General features: G+C 47.8%; 1 protein-coding gene across 29 annotated transcripts in view; it reads left to right on the top strand.

Moving 5' to 3' along the window:
* Window positions 1-25,436, top strand: part of TCF7L2 (transcription factor 7 like 2) — a gene marked incomplete at its 3' end in the record, with an annotated part of 191,869 nt that overhangs the window by 104,805 nt on the left and 61,628 nt on the right. The window contains exon 5 of one of the 29 annotated variants that reach the window (XM_084245716.1): window positions 18,116-18,256. The exons of the other annotated variants lie outside the window; for them this stretch is intronic. Within the exon in view, the coding sequence (XP_084101842.1) occupies window positions 18,116-18,256 (141 nt within the window). The remainder of the gene's footprint in view (window positions 1-18,115; window positions 18,257-25,436) is intronic. 29 annotated transcript variants of the gene reach the window in all.

Here is a 25,436-nt window from a genome sequence, read left to right as displayed (position 1 = left end):
GGACTGGTGTTCTGGGCTAGAGGTTGTCACACAAAGAAATGAACTGCAGACCCACTGGCAGAAGAATTTTCTGGTAATACTCAGCCCAAAGTAAATTTTCAAATGCTTGGATTGTAGCACAGTATTGACTAGTGTTAGATTAATTGGATCTGGACTTTTGAATGTGGGTCAGTTTTGGGTTGGAAGTGATTTTATTATCCACAAACCTCTTTGTACCTCTTTCCCCCCAGATCTCTGTTGGCCAGGGCTTTCTTGTGAAGCTTCTGAGAAGCAATGTTTTTCTGTTAGGTTTCATAAGAAGTAGTGCTAGGCTTTTGATGTAATTATGTTTAGATTTCACAGAAACTTTCAGTGTGTTGAAAGTTAAATTCTAGGACATAAAGGAGCACGTCCTGGGCTCAGACCCAGGCAGCCTGAGACCTTGTGTTACTCCTGTTGGAAACTTGTTGTGTGACCTTGGGTAAGTCATGGTGTGTTTTACCTCATGAGTTTAAAAAAAAAGAAAAGTGATTTACCTATGATCTTTTTTTGGTCCCTTAGCGCTTGGAAGCTTAGAGGTTCAATGGTCCGTGTTCTCTGTGCTGTGACCACAAGAAGGAAAATAGAATAAATGGACATAGTCTCATAATCTGTGAGAACCAGGGTTTTTCTCAAATTGTTCTTTTCTTTTTAGTCTCTGGATACACTTTAAAAACCTCTTTAACTGGGTACAAGTCTTCCTCCATGACATTTAACCTAACTTTATGGACTTTAGTTTAAACTCTGAAGTCCCTTTCAGAAAGTTATTATTTTTTTTTAAGTCTTATGTGCCTATTAAACCTGCTGAGAAGAGGCAGTCCTGAGAGACCATTTATCACTTGCGAAAACAGTCTAGACTTGACTCTCCTTAAAGAAAATGGAGGCCGAAGCATACACCAGCTTTCCATTTTGGACAAAAATGTTCTGATTGGACAAAATGAAATGCCTTTTTGTCCAAAAATGCTGCTGGAGCCTCTTTGCTTACTTTTCACGGTAGTGACAGGGGCTAAAGATGGACCCACCTGATGAGAGGTGACTACCCAAAAGGCCTTGTGAGTGTCCAGGAAGCTTGGGGAGATGGAAGGGGAGCCTTGGGTGAGAAAGGGGAGGTTGTTGGGTGACTGTAGGCCACGTGGGGTATATTGTGGGGTTGCCCAAGAGAATCAGGAGAGAGATCCTGTGTGGCAACAGGCCGCAAGGATGGACCAAATTCACAAGAACCAGAATTCAGGAGCTTGATGGGGCTGCCGCTGGTGGGCTCTGGAAGGCTGAGGAGTAAGGAACTGCTGCCACCCCAGGGCTTCTTGAGGCCGATGCTGCCCTCCCATTCATGATGTCCTGCAGCCCTGGCCTGTGTCTCCTCTCATGGCCTTGCCCACCTGCAGGCCAGCCTCAAACCCTCAAGCGAACCTCCCCCCTCTCTCTGAGTCTCCACCTTCTGTTCACTGCCACCACTCGGGCTCACTCCTCTATCCTTTTCCATTCGACTCCCAAGTCTTTCTGTGTTCCTCGATTAAAAAAATACCAGCAAAACTCCAAAGACCAGGAACACGGGTTTGGCCCACTTACCTCTGTTTAGATGGGGTGCTCTGCCCAGCGACCTCACTGACTACTGTTAGGCCTTGGCTGCCTTGGGTAAGTGCTGCCTCTGGTGCAGTTAGCAAGGAGGGGCTCATGGGGTTCAGGATGTCAGCCCTGGGAGGGGCAGACCCCCTCAGAAGTAGATGGTGGGTGTGGTGGGCACTGAATGGCGTGACTTGCTTGGAGGGGGTAGTATGTCCATAGCGGAAAGCTGTTTCTCTTGACTTGCTAGAGCCAAAGGAGCGTCCTGCGAGGAGGTGCTGGAGCCAAAGAAGCAGAGATGCACAGGCGTTACTTGGAAGCGAAACTGGGGTGTGTTTCAAGTAGACCTGTCCGGTCTTCTGCCTGTTGTGGGACTGTGGTACAGTTGGTGTTTAGTAGATTTGCCCAGGGCATCCCCTTCACATGTTCTCGTGGCTGCTTGTTAATGTTGAGATTTGAAAGGGCTGACAAGTCAACCTGGTTGAGAGTCCCTCTCAAAGCAGCTCTGACTCGAATGCTCTTGGCAGGAAGGAACATGGGGGCCGCGTTTCCGGTTATGGAGGTCCATGTGTTAACGCCTCACGGGAGGTTGATTGTCCAGAGCTGGGTGGGTATGGTGCCTCCCTCGTCTTCTGGCCCTCACGGCCTCGGTGTCAGGCATGTCATCTGGTCATGGAACTGTGTGTGGGGAGAGGGTGGGAGGACAGGCCCACACACATACACATGTTGTCACAGTTTGTCACGAGACCAGACAGTGGTTAGTGAGATCACCCAGCCAAATGCCCCATCCAAACATGGTCTCAGGGAGTCCACATTGAATCATTTCAGTGCTTACTTGGGAGAAGGCGCTTTCTGTGTTTGCAGGGACTTGTTTGAATGTGTACATGCAGATTTTGGACCCAACCTTTTGAAGCCTGTAAGGGCCAGCTGACTGAATGCCCTGGGGTTGGGCCCAAGGCGGAAAGTTTTAGCAGGAGCTGTTCCTAGCACCTACCAAAGGACCAACCAAGGCTTTGGAACTTAGCTAGTTAGGCCAAAGTTTCTGGCCCTTCCCTATAAGCTGTGTGATGTTGAAAATTTACTTCATCTGAAAATCTCTCCTTGCCCTTTAGAACCCAAAAAACCTATATTCAGTTCACTGGTGACAGAAATCCAGTCTGAACAAGGTTAAATGCAGAGTAAGTTTGTTGATTGACTTCTGCATCTAGGTTCTGAAAATGGCAGAGGTGGAGGCTGGCCCTGTGACCTCTCTCCTGTGGTCTTTGTCTCTCCCACTGCAGCTCTCTTTCCTAGGAAGGCTAGGAGATCGAGTAGTGGCGTTGGGTGTTCATCCTCTTCAGGAGGTTGGTAGAACTCTAGCCTCAGCTTTACTCAGGAAATGCAAAGGAGCAGGATTCTAATTGGTCTGGCTTGGGTCAGGTGACATTCCTGGACCAGTGAGTAAGGCCAAGAGGGAGATGTGGTACGATGTGGCTCCCCTGGTCATCTGACTGGCTGGTTTGAGGGAGACTCCCAAGGGAATTAGCAGGAGCCAGTCTTTAAAAAAAGTTAGTAATAATCGAATTTTACAATGAACGAATAGTGTCAGGTTTTTGACCCTTTATTTAGTATTTACCAGATGCTCTTTTTAAGTTCGTTTCCTTCTTTCCCTTGTAAAATAGATCATAAGGGCTCGCCTGTTTTGAGCTAAGAACGGGCCCAGGAGACCTACTTCTATAGGCTCTGCGCCTCTTTCCTTTGCCAGTGGCAGCTGGGCTGCTGACGTGGGGCAGGCTTGACAAAGGAGCGTCTTGCTGGAATGATTAGAGCATCTATTTAGGGCATGTGTTTGCAGATACAGCTTTTATAGAGTTTCCAAACCTTGCTTGTTTTGACGTTGGTCAAAGTCTTAATATTGAAGGTGAAGAAAGAATGCTGAAAAAAGTCACAGGGTTCAGGGACAGACAGCCGTCTGTCTGTCTCTGGAGGAGAGGGCCTTCTTCTCTGGGGTTCCTGTGGGCGACAGTGGGACAGATGTGCTGTGTCCTGGTTCCTGCGTGTGCCTAGCACTTGCTAAGTTCTCTGCACATCTGGAGACAAGCAGGTTTCAAGCAGGTGAATTGTTTACCCACATACTTATTAGGACCTTCCCAGTGATCTTTAGTTCTAGATCAAGTCATAGTATTTGAGACCACTCAAGTGGAGGTCTGCAAGCCCTATATTCGTTATGGCAAGTGAGGAAACCTTTTTTTCTTTTCTTTAACAAAATTATTTAACATTGGCTCCTAATATTATATAGATTTTTAGTGTATAGACATCTATCACTATCTGTATATGCATTATATTTTTTAAATCAATAATATTGTTTGAAATACCTTTCCTCTTCAAAAATGATATACTTTTAATTAAACTTATTTTTATGACTGCTTGTAACAGTGGTTTCCAGCAGTGTATGAGATTCAGGGGAATAGCTTCACGCCTCCTCAGATGTACATCACCATGCCCCACCTACCACCAGAGCACCCCATCCCTGTACCGTACACCACTGACCTCTGGACTCCTTCCCCTCAATTTCTCCCACATCAAGTCAGCTGAGAATTTATTTTCTCTTTCTGTGGTTCTGCTTGTTCTGGGCACTTCGTATAAACAGAATCATACCCCGCTTGTCTGGCAACCTCCTGTCACTTAGCAAAATGAGAACCTTTTGCTGGAAACCTACCCAAGGTGTCTTTCCTTAGTCTTGGCCTTCTGGAATTCAATGTCCTTTTGCTTTCCTCTCCTGCCCCACCACCTGATTTGCCAGGAGAAGCCAGAGGAAATGCCCAAGTGGACTTTATGAGTCCAAGGCACATGCTAGAATGAGCAGTGGAGGGTTTGCTGCGGCAGATCAGGACCTGGAAGAGTGGGTTCCCCCCCCCTTTTTTTTAAAGATTTATTTATTCATGCATACAAGAACTGGGGTACAGGCCAGATGTTTGGGAGGGTGAGAGAATTCACCAGAGACAGAGCGGGGAGCAGAACAGGATGAAAGACCGAAATACACTGAGGGGAGCTGAGGGGAGCAGCGGGCGAGACAGGAGAGGTCTGCTGCACCATGTGGGTAGCTCCAAGGCCAGCGGGGATCGAACCGGCACTGCCGAGGCTGCGGACATCTTCACTGCACTGCGTTCAACCACCTGTGCCACCAGGGAGACCCAGGGTTCCTTCTTTTTAAGACCCCAGTGACTTCAATATTGGCAGGGATTGGGTTCAATGCTGCAGTGGAGGGGCCGGGAGACTTTGGGAAATGAAGTTCTCTGGGCCTTCACCTCCTTGGGGAATTCCTGCTGGAAGGTACACTGGGCCAGAGAAGCTGGAGTGTCTTTGGGGATGTTAGGACTGACCTGGAGAGATGGGGTGCCAATTCCCTTGGGGCACAAAGAAGCTCCAGGGTTGTTGCAGGAAACTTCTCCTTTTCTCTTGTCTCACCCACAAAGCCCTGCTACTTTTCTCCCCTAATTCACTCTCTGGGGGGGAGGAGTCTCTTCCCTCTTCCATTCAGGGCGGGGTGAGGTGGCCGCGGGGTTGTCATCAGTGTGGAGACTGGGCACAGGACCAAACCTCGCCGGTACCTGTGCTGAAACCCCAGCCGGGCAGATGACAGGGCGGGGGCACATGGGCTGGCAGCCACTGGGCTCACTCACCTGCCCCTGCAGCTTGTCCTCACCTGCCTGGCACGTTGGGGACCCTGACAGAGGGGTGGTGCCGACCTTATCAAGCAGGTCACATAGTGTAGCTCTGGAAGGAGCTCTCCCTAAATGTGTGTGAGTTCCTCTAGGTTGGGGTCTGCCCTGGGGCTGTGTGGATCCTGTAGGAAGGGAGTTGGTGCGCCCTCCTCTGTAACACTTCCCAAGGAGGACTCTTGAGATAGTTTGCTGTCAGTAAATGGGGAAAGTGCTTTCTAGATCACTCATGTGCTTGGAAACTTCAGCAGGAGCTGGTACATGTGTTCTATCCCTTCAAAATCAGCAGTGGAATAGGAGAAGTTTTTATTTGTGGTGAGAGCAGGTGACTCGATGGGTGCTCAGAACTTCTATTCTGGCCTTTAGCCTCTGTTGTTGTTTGTCTGCCTTTCGGGGAGAAGGAAACACGAAACCATGTGGGACTCTCCTGTATATGTCAAGCCAGGGGGTGTGATTGGTATGTGGAAAAGTACCAAGGCCATGGTTCTTGAGTGTCGTGATAAACTCTTCTGTTTGAGTCTCGGAGATACACCCCTAAAACGTACAGAAGGTATAGTCTAGTGTTACTTCAAAAAAAAAAAAATTCCTTGTGTGAAGAGTTGAGTGATGAACCTGGTCATTGAGCTGGGGTCACAACACTGTGGCCCCAGGAGTGTGGACGTGGCCCCTCGATGCCGGGGACTTGTTGTGTTTCCATAGGGCATAGTCAGTGAGGCTGGTGTGTGTGATGAAAATGCAAGTGCAAGGGGCCTCTCCTGCCAGAATCTGACCGCAGGCAGAGTACCAGGCTCCCTTCCCAATTGGGGTCTGCAGAGAAGGAACCTTGGGGTTGTCACCATGGTGGCTGCCAGCCGTCACCATGGTGGCTGCCAGCCCCGAGAGCCTGGGTCTTGATGATCATGAAAGTGCTTGATTAAATGGGTTACAAGATGTCCTTGACTCTTCCCTGGGGAGCTGCTTCCCTCTTTGCAAACCTTCCCAACCTGTGGGCCTGGGTATGAGTCACCCATCAGGCTGCCGCTTGTCCTCGTGACCCCCCGAGGGAGTGGCTGGCACCGCTGGCATCACATCCAGAAAACAAACCACACCCCAAGAGTGCTGATGCCTTAAAGCATTCCTATGGATTAGGGGCACCGGTGTCTGGAGGTGGGACTGCAGCTGTGTCTGTGTGTCCTCTTTTCCCAACTTGCTGCATCTTGTACCCATTGCTGATCAGCTGATGCCCTTGATGGTCAGCAGATGGGTCTTCCCCTTGGTGGTTTAGAGAGCAGTAGGCATGCTGACTAATCTACCAAGGTCATGAGGTTGTTGATAGGCCTTTCATCCCTGAGCACAAACATCATCTTGAATCTCATAGATATTTGGGCTTTATGCAGAATATTCTGGATTTATCCATCAGACTTGGGCCACTGCCCTTTTATTTTTTTGCACTTTGGATTATTTTATTAAGGAGATCAGAAATAAAAAAATATCATTCTTTTGCCAACTGCCAACACTCTGAAAAGGAGTTTTCTGGAGTTAGCAGGGTGTCTATTATAGATCGGCAGTTTACTTCAGCTCCATGATTTTGAAGAGACCCAACACGATGGGGATCTCTCCCTGCCCCCCACCTTTAGACACATACTAATCTTGTGAATGCTGTCACTTCATGCATTTCTGAATGGCAGTGTTAGGGTACTTATAGGAATTGAGGGGCCCTGGGGAAGCTTGGCACTAAGCTGCAGGCTGCACGCTGGTCACTGGGCTCTGGGAGTGTTGCTTCACCGTTTGGCTGGGTTTCCTGATCTCTGGGCAGGGCTGGGTTTGTGTTGGATGTCTGCTGTGGCAGTGGCTGCTGCAGTGACCTGGAGCCTTTTCAAGCTAGGACCTCTGCATCCATCCCATGTCACAGGAATATTTTCATCCCAGTTGCCTTTAACTCCTTCTTGATTCTCAACTGGGACAATTTTGATCTCTTGAGAGAGATTTCGCAACATTTGTCTACACTTTTGGGGTCACACTGGACAACAGGGGATGCTACTGCTCCCTGGGAAATGCTTGGGCAGCCTCCCACCCCAAAAAGTTCTCATTAAGTTAGCAGTGCCCAAATTGAGAAATCTTGCTTCAGGTTATTTTTCGAACAACCGTCTTTCTGTTCTTGAAACTGAAGGACAAGCTAAGATAACAGGAGAGGGATATTTTAAAATGAATAATACCAGCTTGTAAACTGTCTTAAATTGTCTTTTTTTTATAAAAGCATGTTGACAATTACTTTATGTACTGAAAAAATATCTTAGGGGTTAATATGACATTCTTTATTAAAAATATAGGAAATGATTAAAACTGCACAGACATGATACAAAAAAATACAAAAGCTAGTAGCTTTTCATGTATTGAAAATGTCTGTGATGCAGAGGTTGGCCCCTGCAAGCTGGCTTGTGTTTGCTGTGCTCCAGGCCTGGGTTTTCATCCTACCTGGTTAGTAGAAAGGATGTGAAGTCATTGCATTTGTGTGTCTCAAAATCCTAGTCATCCACTCACTTGAGGGTTTTTTTTTTTTTTTTTTAAAGTGGGAGACCTAAGCCAGATCGTCTTGGTTCTCCCAGAATGCTGAAGGTTTTATTATTATTTTTTAAAGGTATAGATCCAGATCACCTTCTACGATTCACATTTTTGCTTTCTAAATCCTGTTCTTGAAAGGAACCTTCTACTGACAGTACATCATAGATTTCGTGGCTCCTCCATGACATTTCTGGGGAAGTAAATGAAAGGTGTAAATTAAGAAAAGCAAGTGTTTGTGGTTCCCACTTTAACCTTCTGTTAATGTTAAATGGCTTTGTTGACGAGGGCTGTCACTGCTTTTGAAAACTTGGGAAAATCCACAGCGAGCTGTGCCATTAGTTGCCTCTGGGAGCACAGGATGTTTGATGTGAAAATTATATGGCCACATCTAATTGGGTGTATTTTCACCCCACCAGATATCAGCTAAAGAGATGACTCTTCCCCCGCCCCTGCTTTTTTAGCTAAATTGTTTAACCTGAATTTCAGCTATTAAGAATTGCATTCCAATAATCCAAGTGCCCTTTTACAATGTCTTTTGTTAAGTAGCATGTCTATATGACCCAACCATCTACATTTCTAGACCTCTGGCGGGAGCCTGTTATCAGTCCCTCCCTGATTTGGGGCATGATAAGGTCTGTGACCACCACCCTTCCCCCCATAATTTATACTCCTCCCTGTGCCAAGTGGAAACCTGGCCAGCTGGTGGAAAGTAAACAGAAGCTCTCTGGACCTCTGCTTCCTGTAAAATGGGAACAGTAAGTTTATTCACATCCCATATAGTGTGCTATCCAAAGTGTACCATGTCCTGGTTTTAGAGTATTGAGTGTTTGTTTCGCTTCCCATCACTACAATCAATTTTAGAAAACTTTTATCCCCCCAACCCCCAGCCAAGTCCACGCCCACTCTTCATTCCCACCTCATCCTGTGTCCCCACTCATGTCCTCTGTCATTATGAATGTGGCTATTCTGCACGTTTCGTGTATTTGGAATCAAACAGTGTGTGGCTCGTGTCTGGCTTCTCTCACTTAGTTTCAGGATTGTTCCATGCTGTGGCATACATCTATGTTTCATTCCTTTTTCACAATCAAATAATATTCCATTGGATGGATAGATCACATCTTAATTCATCCCATCATCAGTTGATGGTAAGGGTGAGAATTTGAAAAGTATTCAGCTGGTCTATTCTTTATTTTAAAAAAATTACTTCCTTCTCTTTTATCAGAAGATGCTTGCTCATGGTAAATACTGCTGTGGGGCAGAGCGTTCCAAGCCTCTGAGTGGTCTGTTTGAACAAGTACTTACCTCAACAGACTCTTCTGGAACCTCATGTTGGATAAAGAAGACTTCAGAGTTCATGGTCTCCCTGAAGCACTGAAGGTTTTTCATGTGTAAAAGTAGTAACTTTTGCCAGTGACTTTTTCTGTAAGTTGGCTAAGGGTTACATTATCTCCAGTGACCCCCAGGGGTTCCTGATAGGCCCTATCTCCTTTGTCTCTATTTTCTCCTTGGGAGGTAATCACTCAAATGGCATCCAGTAGATTGTGAACAGCTGAGGTTATTTCCAGCCTGGGGGGTCTTTTTGTTTTGTGTTTGATCTGCCTGTTGCTGTTTTGGTTGTTAGTTTTGCCTGTTATAAATATTAAAGGGCACAGGTATGTTTACATTCTGGAGATAGGAAAGCTCACTGTCCAGATTGGCCACATGCTCCTGCCTGGAGGTGGATGTGGATCCCCAGCCTGCTCAGTTGCTCTGTAGTCAGTTCTCATCACTACCTTCAGGAAGGTTTTGGGCACCCACGTCCCGTAAGTGCTTTGAGAAGGGGTTTTCCAAGGGAAAGCTGAATTTTATTCTATGGGCTGTTCGACCCCAGAGGATGCTTTGCATGTTAGGAAGCAAGGAACCCACAGGAGTCTTTAGGAGAACCCTGAAAGCCAAATGCTCTCTGAGCTGCCTGAAGGAAAAGATGTGATTATTACCCTGGGCGCTTGCCTTGGGCTGGTGGCCCATCCATTTAGTGGAGCAAGATGGGTTCAGCTCCTCCAGTTTTCTGTCATGTCTGTGGTGCCTTCTAATTGCCTCACCACACGTGCGCACAGACAGTACAGGGTTGGTTTTTTTCTTTATGGGTCCCTAACCTCTCTTTGCCAACAAAGATGAAAACGTTTGGGGGTAGAAGGAGATAGCTAAAGGCAGGAGATCATTTAGACCTGAACTCCTTTTTGCCAGCATGCCATGCCCCCTTTCAAGCTGAGAGTCCCCAAATGCACAGTACTGAGAACTGATGACAAGGCAGCTGACCCAGGCTGGGTCTACCCTGAGTGAAGAAACCCTGACTTCAGCCACATCACCAGAGTGCAGGCAGGACCCACTGCAGTTGCCCCAGACGTATGTCCCATGACAGTGGCAGAGGCTGCCCTGTTTGGGCATGCAGGAGGAGACTGGTTCTTCCTGGAGATGATGCACTGGGGGATGTTGGAGCTGGCAAGCCTTTCTCCAAATCCTTGGCCCATCCCTTTGGAATGAGCTGGTGTCAGGATTGATCCTGCCTGTAGAGATCCATTGTTTTTGCTTATTTATAGCCCTAGTATCCTTCCAGCGTGATTCCTTTCGTAATGTCTGGGGAGAGCATTTTTTTCAAATGATTTCAATTTAATACGTTTTTGTGCAATTAGTAATAGTGTATTTCAACCCAAATGGTTTGTTTTCATAAACACCCCAGAAGGTTTAAATAACATTTTCTCGTAAATGAGCCCTCGTTTGCACAGTCACTCAGTTCCTGCACCACGAAGACCCTCTGGAGTTTGATGTTGTCAGGAAATAGATTAGCAGAAAATAGTATGTTATTATCTAATGCTAATAATTGGTGAGTGGAAATGAGAAAAGAGGACATATAATTGGGGTCCCTGTGGCTAACAAGATGTTGATTATGAAAACATTTCCAGGAGAAATTCCAGGGTTGTTTTAGAAACCTGTTATTTGCATTTTAAAACATTTGGTCCCATTGAGGGAGGAGGGCGCTATTTATCCACACTGATTCGCTCTGCGCCAAGCCAGCTGAATTTCCTGAGTGTTAACCGATCCTTTCCTGAGTGTTAACCGATCCCCAGACACACCCAGCCCCTGTGTTGTTGCAACCTCGCAGCCCCAAGTCAGGCTGCTCGTGGTCTGTTTGCAGGAGTTGTGGATATGGCTGAGGAGAGGGCAGCCTGGTAGGCACTGCAGGCTGCAAGCAGACCTGCTGCCCGCCTGCCCCTTGCCTCTGCCTGGCGCTGTTCATGGCACACAGTGGCAGAGTTGGGCCCACGTGCCTTCCCACAGGCTTGCCTTTCTAAAGCAGGCATCTCTTTACAAGCACGGTATTGTGTTTACTAGCTCGGCGCTTTCTGCAGCCCTGAGGTTCTTAGACCTGAGCTTCTGTCTCCATAACAGTGATGACTGGGTCAGGTAGACAGACTTCTTGTATTTTTTTTTTTTTTCCTGAACAGGTGACTCAATTCTATTCTTTCAAAGTAATCGATAAGCATGTTTTTTCGTGAGCCTATTGGCAGTTTGCTTGACTGGAGAGATTGTACTGTGAAGGACAAGGGCTCTCAGTTCCATATGCAAAGAGTGTGGCTATGGGGGAGGAGGGGTGTGTAGGGAGAAGTTTCACTTTGCACCTGCTGAAGTCAAGGGCAGCCTCGTGGCTGTCAGAGGAAACAGTGGGAGAGATGCCTGGTGCTCCATTACTGACTGGGTGGCCAGGGAGTTAGGCGGGCTCTGGAAAGGACTTGCTTTAGTGTTCCAGCCTTGCCTGTTAAAACAGCGTTCATTTTTTTCAGACCTTGCTTCAAGTCCCAGGGTGAAATTTAGACACCACACTTACTTTCATCTCAACCTTCACCTTTCCCTGTAGAATTAATTTAGTGGTGATAACAGTTAAAAAGCATCTTCTCTATTCAAAAGTACCCAAATGATTTTTTACTCTATCCCAAACTCTTAAAAAAAGAACCAATATTACCCTCTTTTCCTTTGTTGTTTACGGTACATAATGAAAAAAGTCTGTTTTCTTCTAACTTCTCAATATTTGATATTGAGTATCCCCTGCCCCCAGAAATAAAACCATTTGGTAAACTTTTTTTTAACCAGTAAGTGCCTTTTTTTAAAAAAAAAGATTTATTTATGCATACAAGAACTGGGGTATAGGCCAGAGGCGTGGGGGGGGGGGTGAGATGATTCACCAGAGACAGAGTGGGGAACAGAACAGGCAGATGGACTGAAATACACTGCTGAAGGGAGCAGCAGGCGAGGTGGGAGAGGTCTGCTGAGCCATGTGGGTTGCTCCCTGACTGCCCGGGAATCGAACTCTTGCTTCAGTGGCTGCGGACAGCTCCATAGCTTGCGTCTTAACCCTTGCGCCACCAGGGAGGCCCCAGTAAGTGCCTTTTGAAACGATGCTGCAACTTCCTTTTTGTGATACTTTCTTCCTAATATAGTTTTCCTTGGCCTTGTGGACCTTTTATCCCGTGTAAGAAATCTTTACTATACATGTTATTTTTTCTTCTTGAATGTGACTTTCTTCAGTAAATCTACCATCTTATTATACAACTTCCACATTGGGAAATTGAGGCACATCTCATGCGTCTACTGAGAACGACTAAGATGCAATGAGTCTCCTGCAGAAACAGAGTGTGCAACTGCTACCTCATGTGATGTGACTGACTGAGGCCCAGAGTTACAGGGCTCATAGCTAGTTAGGGGGAGTGGCAGTCACCCCGAGTTACTATATCTGTCTCACTGTTGAGGTTGAAAGTCACTGACGTGTGTAAAAGGCAAGTATACCGGGGTGCTTAACACTGACTCGTTGTCCTTCCCTCTCTTTGGATCCTGGCTTCTCGCACTGAGGTGAAGTCCTTGAGGGCCAAGGTAGTCTTGATTTCTCAATGCCCTGAGTGTGGGGGTGGTGATGTCCTTTTCCCTCAGCCAGCTCTGAGCAGGGTGGCTGAGTGGTATCGACAAAGGCCAGGGAAGCAGGAGTTGGCCTTTGTGGACTGAGCATGTGCTGCTTCTGGCCGTGGCCCTTGTCTTCTGTGATTGGTGGCTCTGGCCTGCCTCTGCCTGGTAGCAGGTGTGACACATGTGTGCACTCACATCACCATGTTTAGACTCTGTCCATGGCACTGGCACAGACTCATCTTAAAAAAAAATAACTACAAGGAAAAAAGTGCTTCATACATTTGCCACATCAGTGATGGTCTCCTGGTTTGGGGGAGAACTGGGCTCCCCTATAATGACAAAATGGCAGTTTGCCTGGCACCCGATTACACTTGCTTTGCAACTGTGTTAGAAGTTGTTTGGAAATATGTTTAAAATTTAATTTATTTCCATCTAAGTTACCTTACCTCTGGAGGTGGGAATTACTGTTGGAGCCTAAAGGTAGATCAGCATGACCTGTGAAGACCTGAATGTCTTCCAGGGTCGTCTAAGGACATGCGTGTGTATGCGGGCTTTGTTGTTCGGTGGACAGTTGCTACCTCTGGTTTGTTTTTCTTTGTCCTTGTCTGTATATAACGTTTGTGTAGATGAGTTAAATAATGAGGAAGGTTTTACTTATTCTTTTTCTTTTTTTTAATTTATTTTTGCATACAAGAGCTGGGGTACAGGCTAGAGATGCGGGGGATGAGAGGATTCACCAGAGACAGAGTGGGGAACAGAACAGGCAGACTGACGGAAGAACTCTGCTGAGGGGAGCAGTGGGCGAATCAGGAGAGGTCTGCTGCGCCATGTGGATTGCCCCCTGGTCGGCCAGGGATTGAACAGAGGTTGTAGATTGCTTCATAGTGCAGTGCTTAACCCCTTGCGCCACCAGGGAGGCCCGATTTTACTCTTTTTCTTTAGTGGAATGATCCTTTTCAATTTCTCGCAAATGTATTTCTTACTCTTCCAAAGATAGGTTTGCAAAATAAAGTCCTCATGTTATGCTTAGAACCCTGAGCTCTATTTTTAAACATCTGGGTGTTAGTGTGCTCTTCTGTAGCTGGATAGGCCTGGTTGGGTTCTTTTACATCTAGATTTAGGAATTAGGGGGAGAAATCAGATTTTAATTCCCTGATTTCTAAGACCCATTCCACATCCCAGTTCTGATTTCTTTTAGAGACACCACAAGTAATCCTTTCCCTGTTGAGGGAGAAACACGTGAAAAACACAACCAAATATATTAAGTCAGGGTTCTCCAGAGTAATAGATATATGTATAAGTTATAGATGTATTTAGTATATATATATATATATATATATATATATATATATATATATATAAGGAACTGGCTCATGTGATTATGGAGGCAGTCAGCAAGCTGGAGAGCTAGGAGAGCGTACAGTGGAGTGTCAGTAAGAGCCGAAAGGCCTGAGAACCAGGGGAATCTTTTTCTGTGGTTCTGGCCCTAAGACTGACAGGCTCGAGACCTAGAAAAAGCCAGTGTTTCAGTTTGAGTTCAAAGGCAGGAAATAATATGAACAATATCCCAATTTGAAGGATGTCAGGCAAGAGGTGTTCCCTTTATTTGGGGAAGGACCAACTTTTTCTTCTATTCGGGTCTTTTATTATATTCAGACCCATCCACATTAGGGAGATCAGCCAATTTATAGTCAATTTATCAATTTATAGACTATCAATTTATAGTCATGCACCGCCTGCCCACGGAGATGTGTTCTGAGAAACGTGGTGTTCGGTGCTTTTGTTATGTGATCCACACATAGGGTGTGACTACACACACCCACGCAGCGCAGCCCGCTACACACCCTGGCTGTGTGGTGTCACCTGCTGGGACTGTGCTCCCATGTGCAACCTTGTGTTAAGCGAAATGTTGTTAAGTGAGGTATGACCGGAAATATTCAACTCACAAGCACAGACACGATCAGTATAATTTTTGATTGAATATCTGTTCTCCTTGAACCCAGTCAAATTGACACATAAAATTGTCCATCACAGTGACCTTTGCTGACACATAATTTAAAGCTTTGGCTTTTTTCTTCTAGCCCCAGAGGTGAGTCCAGAATTTTGCTAACATGCAGCAGCTGCTGACCAATTTTTTTCTGAATAACATTATTACATACAATGTTATCTCGAGAAGGCTTCCTATTTGTAGGGTTTTTGTTCTTTAAATGCTTGTCAGCTCTTGTATACTCCTTTCTTTCTTTTGTTGTTGTTTATTTTCGTGGCAGAGCAGTTTGTACTTTCTGTCTAGCTCACTGGGGTCCATTCTATCGCATTAACTTTTGACTCCTCCCAACCCCTATAAGGGGCTGTAAGCGCATAAAGAGACAAAATAGTGTGATGCACAAATACGACTATAGTTTATATTTTGGTGGCACCTCTTGAGTCGTGATTCATGTAAGCATGTCCCCAACTGGCCAACTCGCTGTCGACCAGGTGCCAAGTCACCTCTGAGGATCAGACACGCTGCCCGCGCAGCCTACCTTCACTCTTCTCTCCCAACCTCACCATTTCAGCTCTGTTAAGTGTCGGCGGCCTCTACTCTCCACAGACCACAGCTTAGAGTAGCACAGGGCACCTGGTAACTTTGGAGTCACTGAAGGAGGAGCACCAAGTTTCTGTGAGGCGTGTCCCTTCAAGGTCCCCCTCCCCTTGTCCCAGAGCCTGGCCATAACCCACATTCACCCTCACTCCAGTGTATTGGTACCAATCGACCATATATTTTTCATAAGCCATTTCATTTCTCTCCCCTCCCCCACTGACCCCAAATCTGAAGATTATACAAAAGATTGGAAATGAATAATTACAGAAATTGATAAAAAGGAGGATAGGCTCATAAGATGGGGTGGGGGGCGTCTGTTCATCTTAGAAATTCGAAACTGGTAGCTCGTAAAGGGTTGGTTGTGGTCTGCAAATTTGGTTCTGAGATTTCCAAATGTGGAAGAACATCCAGATATCTGACACACAGGAGAGAGAGGAGGGAGGAGAGAGAGAGAGAGAGAGAGAGAGAGAGAGAGAGAATGTGTGTGTGTGTGTGTGTGTGTGTGTGTGTGTGTGTGTGTGTATAACATTTCCTCCTAGGCCACAAATCCCTGTGGGAGTACAGACTGTGAGGAAAAACCATGGGAAGATCATAAAGATGATGTGGTCTATAGTAACCTTAGATACTTTGCTTTCCCAAACTCCTCTGGGACGCTTGCCCTCAGGAACCCTGCCTCCCCTCTCAGTATTATATTAGAAAACAAAGCCAGTGGTCAAGGATTTAAACCCCCACTTTGCTGGGTTCCTTCTAGAAACAATCAGAGGGTTAAACCACCTTGGGTGGGAGCAGGCAGGTGAGTCACCGCAGTGATGGTGGGATAGGGTAACTCGTTGGGAAGCGGGGTTGATCTTGGTGGCTTCATGCTTGCTGCATGACTCACGTTCCTGTTGACAAGTGAGCACTGTGGAGAAATGGGTGGTGGGAGCCTCTGCTTCCCAGGCAGAGACCAGATACCTCCAGGGATGAGACCCCGGTTACCCTGCAGGCCGCTGCTGCCCTTCCTGGATAGCAGACCCCTGGGCTTCCAGCAGGGGTCACTTTCAAAGTGCAGACATAGGACAGCTGCAGCCAGCGAGGGCCCTGGAGGGGCACCAGGCGTGGCCCCTTCTCATTTGGAAGCTCATGTGGCCTTTCTGTGGCTTTAATCCACCTGGATAAGCCCTCCATGGGAGGATCAGGCAATATGGCAGCCATGTAAATGATCCCAGACATGTGGCAGCTGTTTTATAGATTTGCCCTTTATTTCCATCGATCACCTACCTCCCAAGCCTTCCGTCTCCACGGTGCTCATTCTGATACTTAGTGAAGATGGGAATAGACGATATTGGCTGTTGTGTGCAATCTCTTATTCTTAATCCTGAATTCTGTTTTTTTTTTTTTCAAGTTAAATTTTTTTTTTTAAAAAAGATTTATTTATTTATACAAGCACTGGGTACAGTCAGAAGCGCGGGAGGGTGAGAGAATTCACCAGAGCCAGAGCGGGGAGCAGAGCAGGCAGAGGGACCGAAGTACACTGCTGAGGGGAGCAGCGGGCGGCAGAAGGCGGCAGGAGAGGTCTGCGCGCCATGTGGGACCCTCCTCTGGTGGCCGGGGAGCAGCTGGGGATTGAACCGGCGCTGCAGAGGCTGCGGGCAGCTTCGCAACCCAGCGCTCAACCGCTGCACCACCGGGGAGGCCCCTGAATTCTGTTCTTTAGGATTAAGCAGGGTAAATTTGTTCATGGACTATTCCTTCATAGGTCTTTTAAAAGCTAGTCTAGAGGAGGCATATATTCTTAGCGATGAAGATAAAGGGCATAGACTTTTTTTTTTTTAAAAAAAAAAGACAAATAGAATGATATTTCTTCATTTGGAAATAGCCCACCTGGGACCCCAGGTTGTTCTTTACACCCCTGAATGCTCTACCCCATTCATAGAACAGTAGTAAACATCTGGACAGGCCAACAATGAGTCTACACAGCAGTACAGTGAATTGATCGAGACAGGGTCCACTTCCCGCCTCTGCCATTGCTCGCTGTGTGACCTTGGGCATGCTCCTTAACGTGTCTGAGTCAGTTTCCTCTCCTGTAAAATGGGCATGACAGTACCTACCTCACAGGGTGGTTGTGAGGGGCAGTAGCATAACACGCACATGCTGGTCGAGAGCCCCAGTTTGAGTTGTCTTCAGTGAGCTGAAGAGCTGCAGGGCCAGGCTCCCGCTGGGTTGCAGTTGGGTTTGGCACATGGTCCCGAGCACTCGAGGTGGGCTCTGCCAGGTGTTGCAAGGGGTCCAGAGATGGAAGTGCAGCTGCTTTTCTCCACAGAGACTGTGGTCTGGCAGGGCAAAAGGTCTTAAGACAGATCCCCAAAGAGCTCTAGTATGGGGTGGAACCTTATGTCATTGCAACTTTGCAGGGTAGAAATAGCACATTCACATGGTTCACACTCATAGGTGTTCAGTAAGGTAAGTTGAGAGAGAAAAGAAAACGCTGACTCCCTGAAGGCTCAGAGAAAGGGGCAGCTGTGTCCAGTGGGGAACGGTGGCCGGAGGAGGGATAGTGGGGAGGGATACAGACGAGGGCGGCAGAGAGGAGGGTGTTGGGGTGACCCTATCGGGGTCTCTGAGCTAGGCTTCACGGAGGTGGAAGAGTCCAGGGTGTGCTGGGAACCGCCGTCCTCCTTTGGAGTTTGTGGAGAAGTGGGTTTGGGTAAGAAGTAGACTGGGGGCCGTGGATGCCTGGGTGACCTCTCCCCGCCCTCCCGAGCCTTACTCTGTTCCCCTTTCTTCCTGGCAGCAGTGCCCCCTCCCTTGCTGCACTCAGGGACATGACTGTCAACACTTCTACCCCCCCTCAGACTTCACTGTCAGCACTCAAGTCTTCAGGGACATGAAAAGGAGCCACTCCTTACACAAGGTTGGGGAGCCCTGGTGTTTGGAGGTAGGTCTTGGAGCAGAATGACGGTATGAGATGGGCTCGTTCTGACGTGAAACCACCACCCGACCTTCTGAAATGAGCCATGTTCACCTCGTGGGGGCGGGCCCCGCCGTCTTGGTCCCTGTCAGTGCCGTTATGTTGGGGTGTACTGTCCCCCAACAGGTGTATCATTCCATAAAGATGCCGGTTTACAGGGGAAGAGGGGAGGGGGCAGGCTCCCGTGAACCCAGGGGCCTGGTTCACTGTCAAGGCCATCATGGGGTTGGGGGGGGGGGTGTGACCATGTCACAGGCAGTTCCATTAAGAATGACATATTATCCCCTCAGCTTGGCCCCTGGGAAATAATTTCCTGGGATTCTTCACTGCTGCCAGTGGAAGGGAAGTCATGACTTCACTTAGCCTTTGCGTTCAGTTCCTTAGAACATAGAGATATTTTTGTAGATTCAGGGTGCTGTACAGTACCCCGCCCCCTCTAGGACACCTTCCGAGGCTGACGAGAATGGCTTTTCTCACCGATGTGGCTCTCCAAGGACAGGAAACATTGTTAATTTCCTTTTAATAATTCAATACCATGTCAATACCCCACACTGCTTGGTGCTTGGGAGTGACCGTGCTCTTCAAATTAGTAGTCACAAAGAATAAAGAACATCTAGAACATGCTTTCATCTTCAGAAAAGCAAAAGTCAATGCAGATAGAAAAATTTAAAGTAACTCTTTACACTAAAACAGCAATAGTGCTCACGCTGGTGCTGCCCTCCACTCCCCTCCACCCCATTAGTAATGCCTCTTACAAGCATTTATGGTAGACCTACTGTGTGCTGGGTGTCTTGCTGCATGTTAGGACCTCAAGGACAGAAAGCAGGCAGAAGACTCGTCGTAACATGTAACACGTGGATGGGTGTCATGCCTTTGTAAAGAGAAAAAATGGATTGCATTATCGTTAAGGGCCTATTTTGGTTTCAGAGGTTGTGAACCACATTGCAGAGAACTAGAGGCCTGTAGCAAAACAGGAGTAAAAAATGACACCCCTTTCCCTCCTTACTCTTTGGACCGGTTCATAATCTCTTCCTGTTCGGATGCTTTTCTTCTTTCTCCCCACTCTCTCTCATGTAAACTTTAAAAATGTCTCACACATTTTTGGGATTGTGCCCTACACGTCTTGGTCTTTTTTTCACCCGAGGTAGCACTGAGGACGCTTCGGGTCATACTGTGTGTCTTAATTCTGGCAGGAAGTTCCTGTGTTGGTGTCTTGTGGGAATCTTTCCAGGTAATCACCCGCTTTGGCCAGGAGTGAATAAACCTGGGCATGCTCTGGGGTGATCTGACCCCCCACCCTCTTCTGCTGGGGCCTGCTTCCTTTACCTGGCGTGGGTCTGACGGAGCAGCAGTGAATGGTGGAAGCCTTTTCTCAGCAGCCCCTCCCTGGTCCAGCCTTTAATAAATGGGGCTGTTCTTTCTGACTGTGGGTGATAAGACCATACTGAATATAGCTGTTCCGCCACCAGGGACGGGCAAATAGTAACTCATTAATCTTTGGTCGGAGTTATGAGATAGATAAAGGAGAACCAGGCAACCATTTTGAGTATGAGGAAAATGAAACAGAAAGACGGAGTCTTCCTTATAACTTGAGACCCACAGGCTCCGATTAGATCCCCGGCGCCAGTGACTGTGCTTGTTTCTTGGCGTTGCTCTCAGGACAGGGAAGCATCTCTTGAGGAAGTGCCAATATGCCAGATAGCCACACCACACTGTGTGTTCTTGAGCCAGTTACTCAGCTGCTCTGTGCTCCAGTTTTCCCAGCAGTGAAGAGGCATCCCACATAGGCTGTTGTGAGTGGCAGATGAGTTCAAGCACATGAAGCGTGGGCTTGGCCAGAGGACCTAGTGTGCTGAGTCTGGCAAGCTCCCCGAAGCAAGTGCCTGGCAGGATTCTTGGGGACTTGCCCGCTGTCACTGCGTCCCTGGATGGGGCAGCCAGTTATGTGGCATGTTTGCCATAGAGGTGTTCACAGAAATTATTCTGAAGCATCCCGAGTACTTATGACTTCAAGAATCTCAGTGGTGTCTGGAAATCCCGATCCTCAATATGGGGTCCCAGTGGGGCTCTGGGGAGCATAGTGGAAACCACATCCAGTTAAGAGGTGGAACTAGATTTGAGTCCATCATTCCCTGATTTCTGTTGGTGAGACCTTCCACCTCTCCTGGTGCAGTCCCTGCATCTGCGAAAGGGGGTGGCAGCCACCTACTCTGCGGCCTGCCTCCCTGCCAGGGCCCGGGAGCACTCCTCAAGAGCAGCTTTGAACACAGTGCTTCTCTACAGTCCAGACACATCTGTAAATGCCACGAGTACACCAGCTCTTCAAAACCTGACAGCACCTCAGGAGGGAGGTACAGTGGTGAGCCCTGTTTTGAAAATAAGCCACAGTGAGGTTGAGCAACAAAGGGGGGTGCTGTAAAGCTGCTGTTCTGAAAGACCCTGGGCGGTGGTCTATGGTCAGCCCCTTGCATGGCCCCCTCTTCCGCTCGCTAAGGGAGAATGTGCTGGTCCTGTTCAACACCCAGCATTGCCTCCCCTAGCGGGGAGGACACTTGATACTTGTGCTTCAGAAAGGCCCCTGTTCAGTTTGGGTTTTACAAGTCCCACACTGAGGATGCTCTCTGCCCCATCTGTATTTGACCTTCACCGTTTCTTCTCTTTGCTTGCCACCCTGCTGGACTCAGGCCTTGGGAGCTCTCCTCTGGGAGTTAAGGCTGGCAGGCCAGTTGAGTAAACATGACTAAGAAAGTCAATACCCACCTGGTCAGGCATGAGTCACTTCTTTCTAGTTAGTTATTCCTGTGCATTTTAAAAGCTAGCCACACAGAGTCATTACTTCGGAGCTGTTAACATGTTTAATAGTGACAATAATAGGGTGTGACCCTTGGCATAAATGTGCTCAGATAAGAAAGAGGGTTTTTTTTTTTCCTCCCTGTAATTGCTTAGTCAATACCATTTCCACGGAAATGGTATTGCAAACAGACTTTTAAAAAGTTCTTTGTCTGAATCCTTCCCTTTCTTCTTGCTTTCTTCCTTTTCAGGGGCTCTACGAATGCTTGCTGGTCAGGGCAGGGGACTAGTGGGATGGTGTGCTCTGTCCGATTTTTTGGGCATTGTTGCGCCTATTTTTAGGGCTATGTGGGCATCGGGGGTGTTCGGGTGCTGTATTATGGCTGGTACTTGCTCATTAACTTTTCAACTTTTATTTATTTATATGTACCCAATCTTTTTTTTTTTTTAATTTCTTTATGCATGCAAGAGCTGGGGTATGGGCCAGAGGTGCAGGGGGGTGAGAGGATTCACCGCAGAGTGGGGAACAGAAAAGGCAGATCGACGAAAGTACACTGCTGAGGGGAGCAGCGGGCGAGCCAGGAGAGGTCTGCTGCGCTACGTGGGTTGCTCCCTGGCCGGCCAGGCATCGAACTCGGCTGCAGAGACTGCGGACAGCTTTGCAGGCTGCGTCTTAACCCCTTGTGGCACCAGGGAGGCCCCCAACTTTTCAACTTTTAAATGAAGGGGAAAAAAGACTTCTGCTAACTTTGCAAAGCTAGATACACAGAGTCAACCATTTTGGTGAGAGGAAATGAAACTCTTCTTAGGTTTATTAGACCACATCCTATAAATCTGTGGCTTATTAGATGTCTGATTTCTAAAAAGCGTGGCAGCACAGCCGAAGTTTTATTTTTGCTTGTTCATCATTTGAAGCAAATACAGATATTACTTCATTTCCTTAGTAATCCATTTTTTGGTCCATGTTATATATGGAAAATCTGGGTTCACACAACAAAATGTCTTAGGATGAGAGCGTTTGCATTTGGATTCTCTGCGTTGTAACTCTGGATTAGCAAGCTTTCTGTGAAACTAAAATGTTTGATTTGTCGACACACCCTCGACTAGCTAGAGAGGCCGTGTGAATGGACAAACTGCCTCTCAAAGACAGAGATGTCATTCTGACATAGTTCATTCCTGTCTTTGAAAATCAGACAAGTTTGTATGCTACATGTACTTGCTTTCTGTCTCTTGCAGGCCCCAAACATTTTGTAAAACTTGTGCGGATGGTCTTTCCAGAAGCAGGACTTCTTTGCGGGGTCACTGCCTCACTGCAAGCAGACCGTTCCCAGGTTCCTCGATGACAATGCAGTGGTGTCGCGTGTGGGGAAGGGCGGGAGTTGGAAGTCATGGGGACAAGTGACTGTGGACCTTAAACGACGGCCTGTGCTGTGTGTGACCCATGAGTTGGCACAGACAATTCTGGATCATTCTGTGCACGCCCCCGCCAGTGCCTCCCCTCCCAAGTGCAGGGGTGGGACGGCGAGTGAGACCACCCAGATAATTTGATTTCTTCTTCTCTAATTGCAAAACTGCTTTGTTGAATTCTTCTTGGGGAAATAAGTGCCCGGTCTCCCTCTGCTGCTGGACCTCTCCAGCAGAATGGATGGACACCACAGTGCTTGTCTTGAACTTTCAGCAAAGTTACGTTCCAAGTGTCACCCCCTGCTCACCAGAGCCCCTGCCGTGACTGACACAGGGGAACAGACCCAGAGCAGGAGGGAATCATCCGCCCCCCCATTTCCTGTGTGTTCGCCTTTCCTTGGACCCAGCGCTGGAAGGGTTGTCCTTCTCACATGGGGCCCTGTTCTCCTGTGCATGGAAGGTGGTGATGAAGGTCCAGGCAAAGGGGCTCATCTCTGAGGAAGGTGGGGAGCGTGTTCTCCCGGCCCCCGACATCCGCCAGGACAACCCAGTCTGTCTCGGGCTCTTATCTCTGCGGCTCCCTCCCTTTCCCCCATTCTTTGTGAGTCACGTATTTTCTTGGTGTCCGTGTGTCAAAGGTCATTTGCAGAGAAGGCTGGGGCCTTGGTGCGTGCCTTGTCATCCGCACGGTTTATTGTTCCGGGTCCTCCCTTTTGGTAATTCTCTGAGGTGACAGATCAGCTTGTAATGGGCTAAACTTTGTCAAGGGTGAGTTCAAATGAGCCTTATGATTTCATTCCTTATAGGCCTCCTCCCCCTCAGGATACGTGGTCAGTGCTGGATGAGAGGGAATGGAAGATTTCGCCAGTGGTTGTCATGTTGTCTGTGTGTCTCTTGTGGTATCCTGTTGCTCAGAGTACTTTGTCCTTCAGAGATGTCAGGGAGGTAGGTGTTTGGAATTTGGGCGCAGAGAAGAGTGTATTTGCATATTTCAGCCTAGACTCTGGACTTCATTTATTCATTTTTATTTTATACAGTGACTGGTAGGGCCGTGGAATAGCTCAGTTTTTTTCACTATCAGGCCAGCCATAGTCATCTTATCCAGAAGGCATTGAAGGCGTCAGCTGCTGCTGGTTTGGGGAGAGATGGTCCTAGGGCCTGAGTTGTCTTTTGTTCTCCTCCATGCCTCGTTTTCCAACTTTCCCCATCGCATCACACTATTTCAAACCCGTTTGCAGTAAGAAATGCAGTAGTGGGGAAAAACATTGTTTCGGTCAGGATATTGTGGCATGTCCTCCCTGAAGAGCCAAGTTCAAGTTCTGGCCGCCCTCTCCGTGGGCTGACCTCTCCAGTGTCTGGCCTCTTCTGCTTGAGATGAAAATGAGGAAGGAGGCGGCCTCTTGCAGACATGGAGCTTTTAACTCTTTGTTGAAACTCCCGCAGGGAATGTGTGCTGGCCCACCTTCGGGACGCCCCGCAGAGCTGTGGGGTGACCTCAGTGCCAGTGCAGTGGGAGGGAGAGAACAGTTCTGGGAGGGTCTAAATAAGTGGCCTGTTTGTGCTCACAGTGCAAGTTTCTGTTTTGGAAAAGCCAGTTCCTTCCGACAAGGGAACCTGGAGACAAGAAAGGAACTAAAGTCATCGGGGGAAGGAGAAGTGAGTAAGGGGAGGTGGGAAGAAATTGGGGCGCCTGAAGGACAGGCGGCTGCCCACACGCTGTATTTCTCAGCCTCCTTGGTCACCTGGGCGGCCGAGCTGTGCCTGAGCCCCTGCCTTGAAGCTTGTGCTCTGGCTGTGGCCTCGCATTGCCTTGGAACAGGGTTGGCGGGAGATGATGCTGGACTGAACTTGACCTAAGTTGCTGAACACACTTGAACACTCGCAGTCCAGGTGCTTAGCCTGCTGGGGCTGGTGTGACAGGTGAGACAGGAGAGACATTTTCCTGGAAAATGAGAAGCCCCTTGACCAGAGAGCAGAAGAAATTTCTATCAGGAAGGAGGTCCTGTTTGTGGGTGGTTGACAACTCTGCCTTTGCATGAGTATCTTTCCCTTTACCGCTTTTATGAGAATGCAGGAGGTTGGATGGAGGTGTAGGGAAGGGCGCACAAGGAGAGATGATGGCTTCAGAAGTAGGTGCGGCTCCTCTGCAAGGGTGGGGGTGGCATTTCACTGCCTGTCTCTGTGCCTGGTAGGGCGTGGAGTCCTGGCTCACAACGGACGAATATGTTTGCTTCTAAGGGAAGAGGGCGTTTATTTCTCCTCGATCCTGTCCTGCTTGGGACGGCAGAATGGACTCAGGTCAGGTTTCTGTGGGGGCTTCTTTCCCTCGTGTTAGTTGACTGCAGCTGTAGGGTTTTTGGTTTATTTTTTTGGATTTGCACTTACTACCCCTCACCCCCAACCCCTCGATTTTAGCTGTGGGCATCAGCTTACTTTTAAGATGTGAGATTTAAAGGAAAATTGTATTTTGCACTATACCTTCCAAGAATGTTGACTTTTTCTTTGGGTCTATAGTGCTATGAATTTTTGCATAAATTGATGTCACCAGCACAACCGTCAGGATGCAGAACAGCTTCGTCACCTTTCCATCCCTGCCTGTCTCGCCTTTATAAGTCCTAGTGTTGATTTTGAACGTTTTTGCCATTTGAAAGGTGATATTCACTAGATTTACCTCACTCATTCAAAGACTAATTCTTCAGCACTGATCATCAGAATCTCTGCCCTGCCCTTTCTCATCACCTTCTCCAGCAAAAGAGATTTAACTGTCTCGTCCTGGCTGTCAGCTTGTTAATCACTGACAAGTCTCGGTCGCCTCTTCTGTGTTTTGTTCTGATTGTTCTTCCCACACCTCCAGGATGCTTTGGGCCTCCTTGGATTTAATTCTAATTCTAACGGTAGCCGACGAAATACAGGCCTGTCTTGGAGATAAAGGAGGTTTGGTTTTCAACCACAG

The sequence above is a fragment of the Talpa europaea genome, assembly GCF_964194135.1.
Source record: "Talpa europaea genome assembly, chromosome: 10".
Taxonomy (NCBI): Eukaryota; Metazoa; Chordata; class Mammalia; order Eulipotyphla; family Talpidae; genus Talpa; species Talpa europaea.
This window is presented reverse-complemented; position numbering and strand designations above follow the sequence as displayed.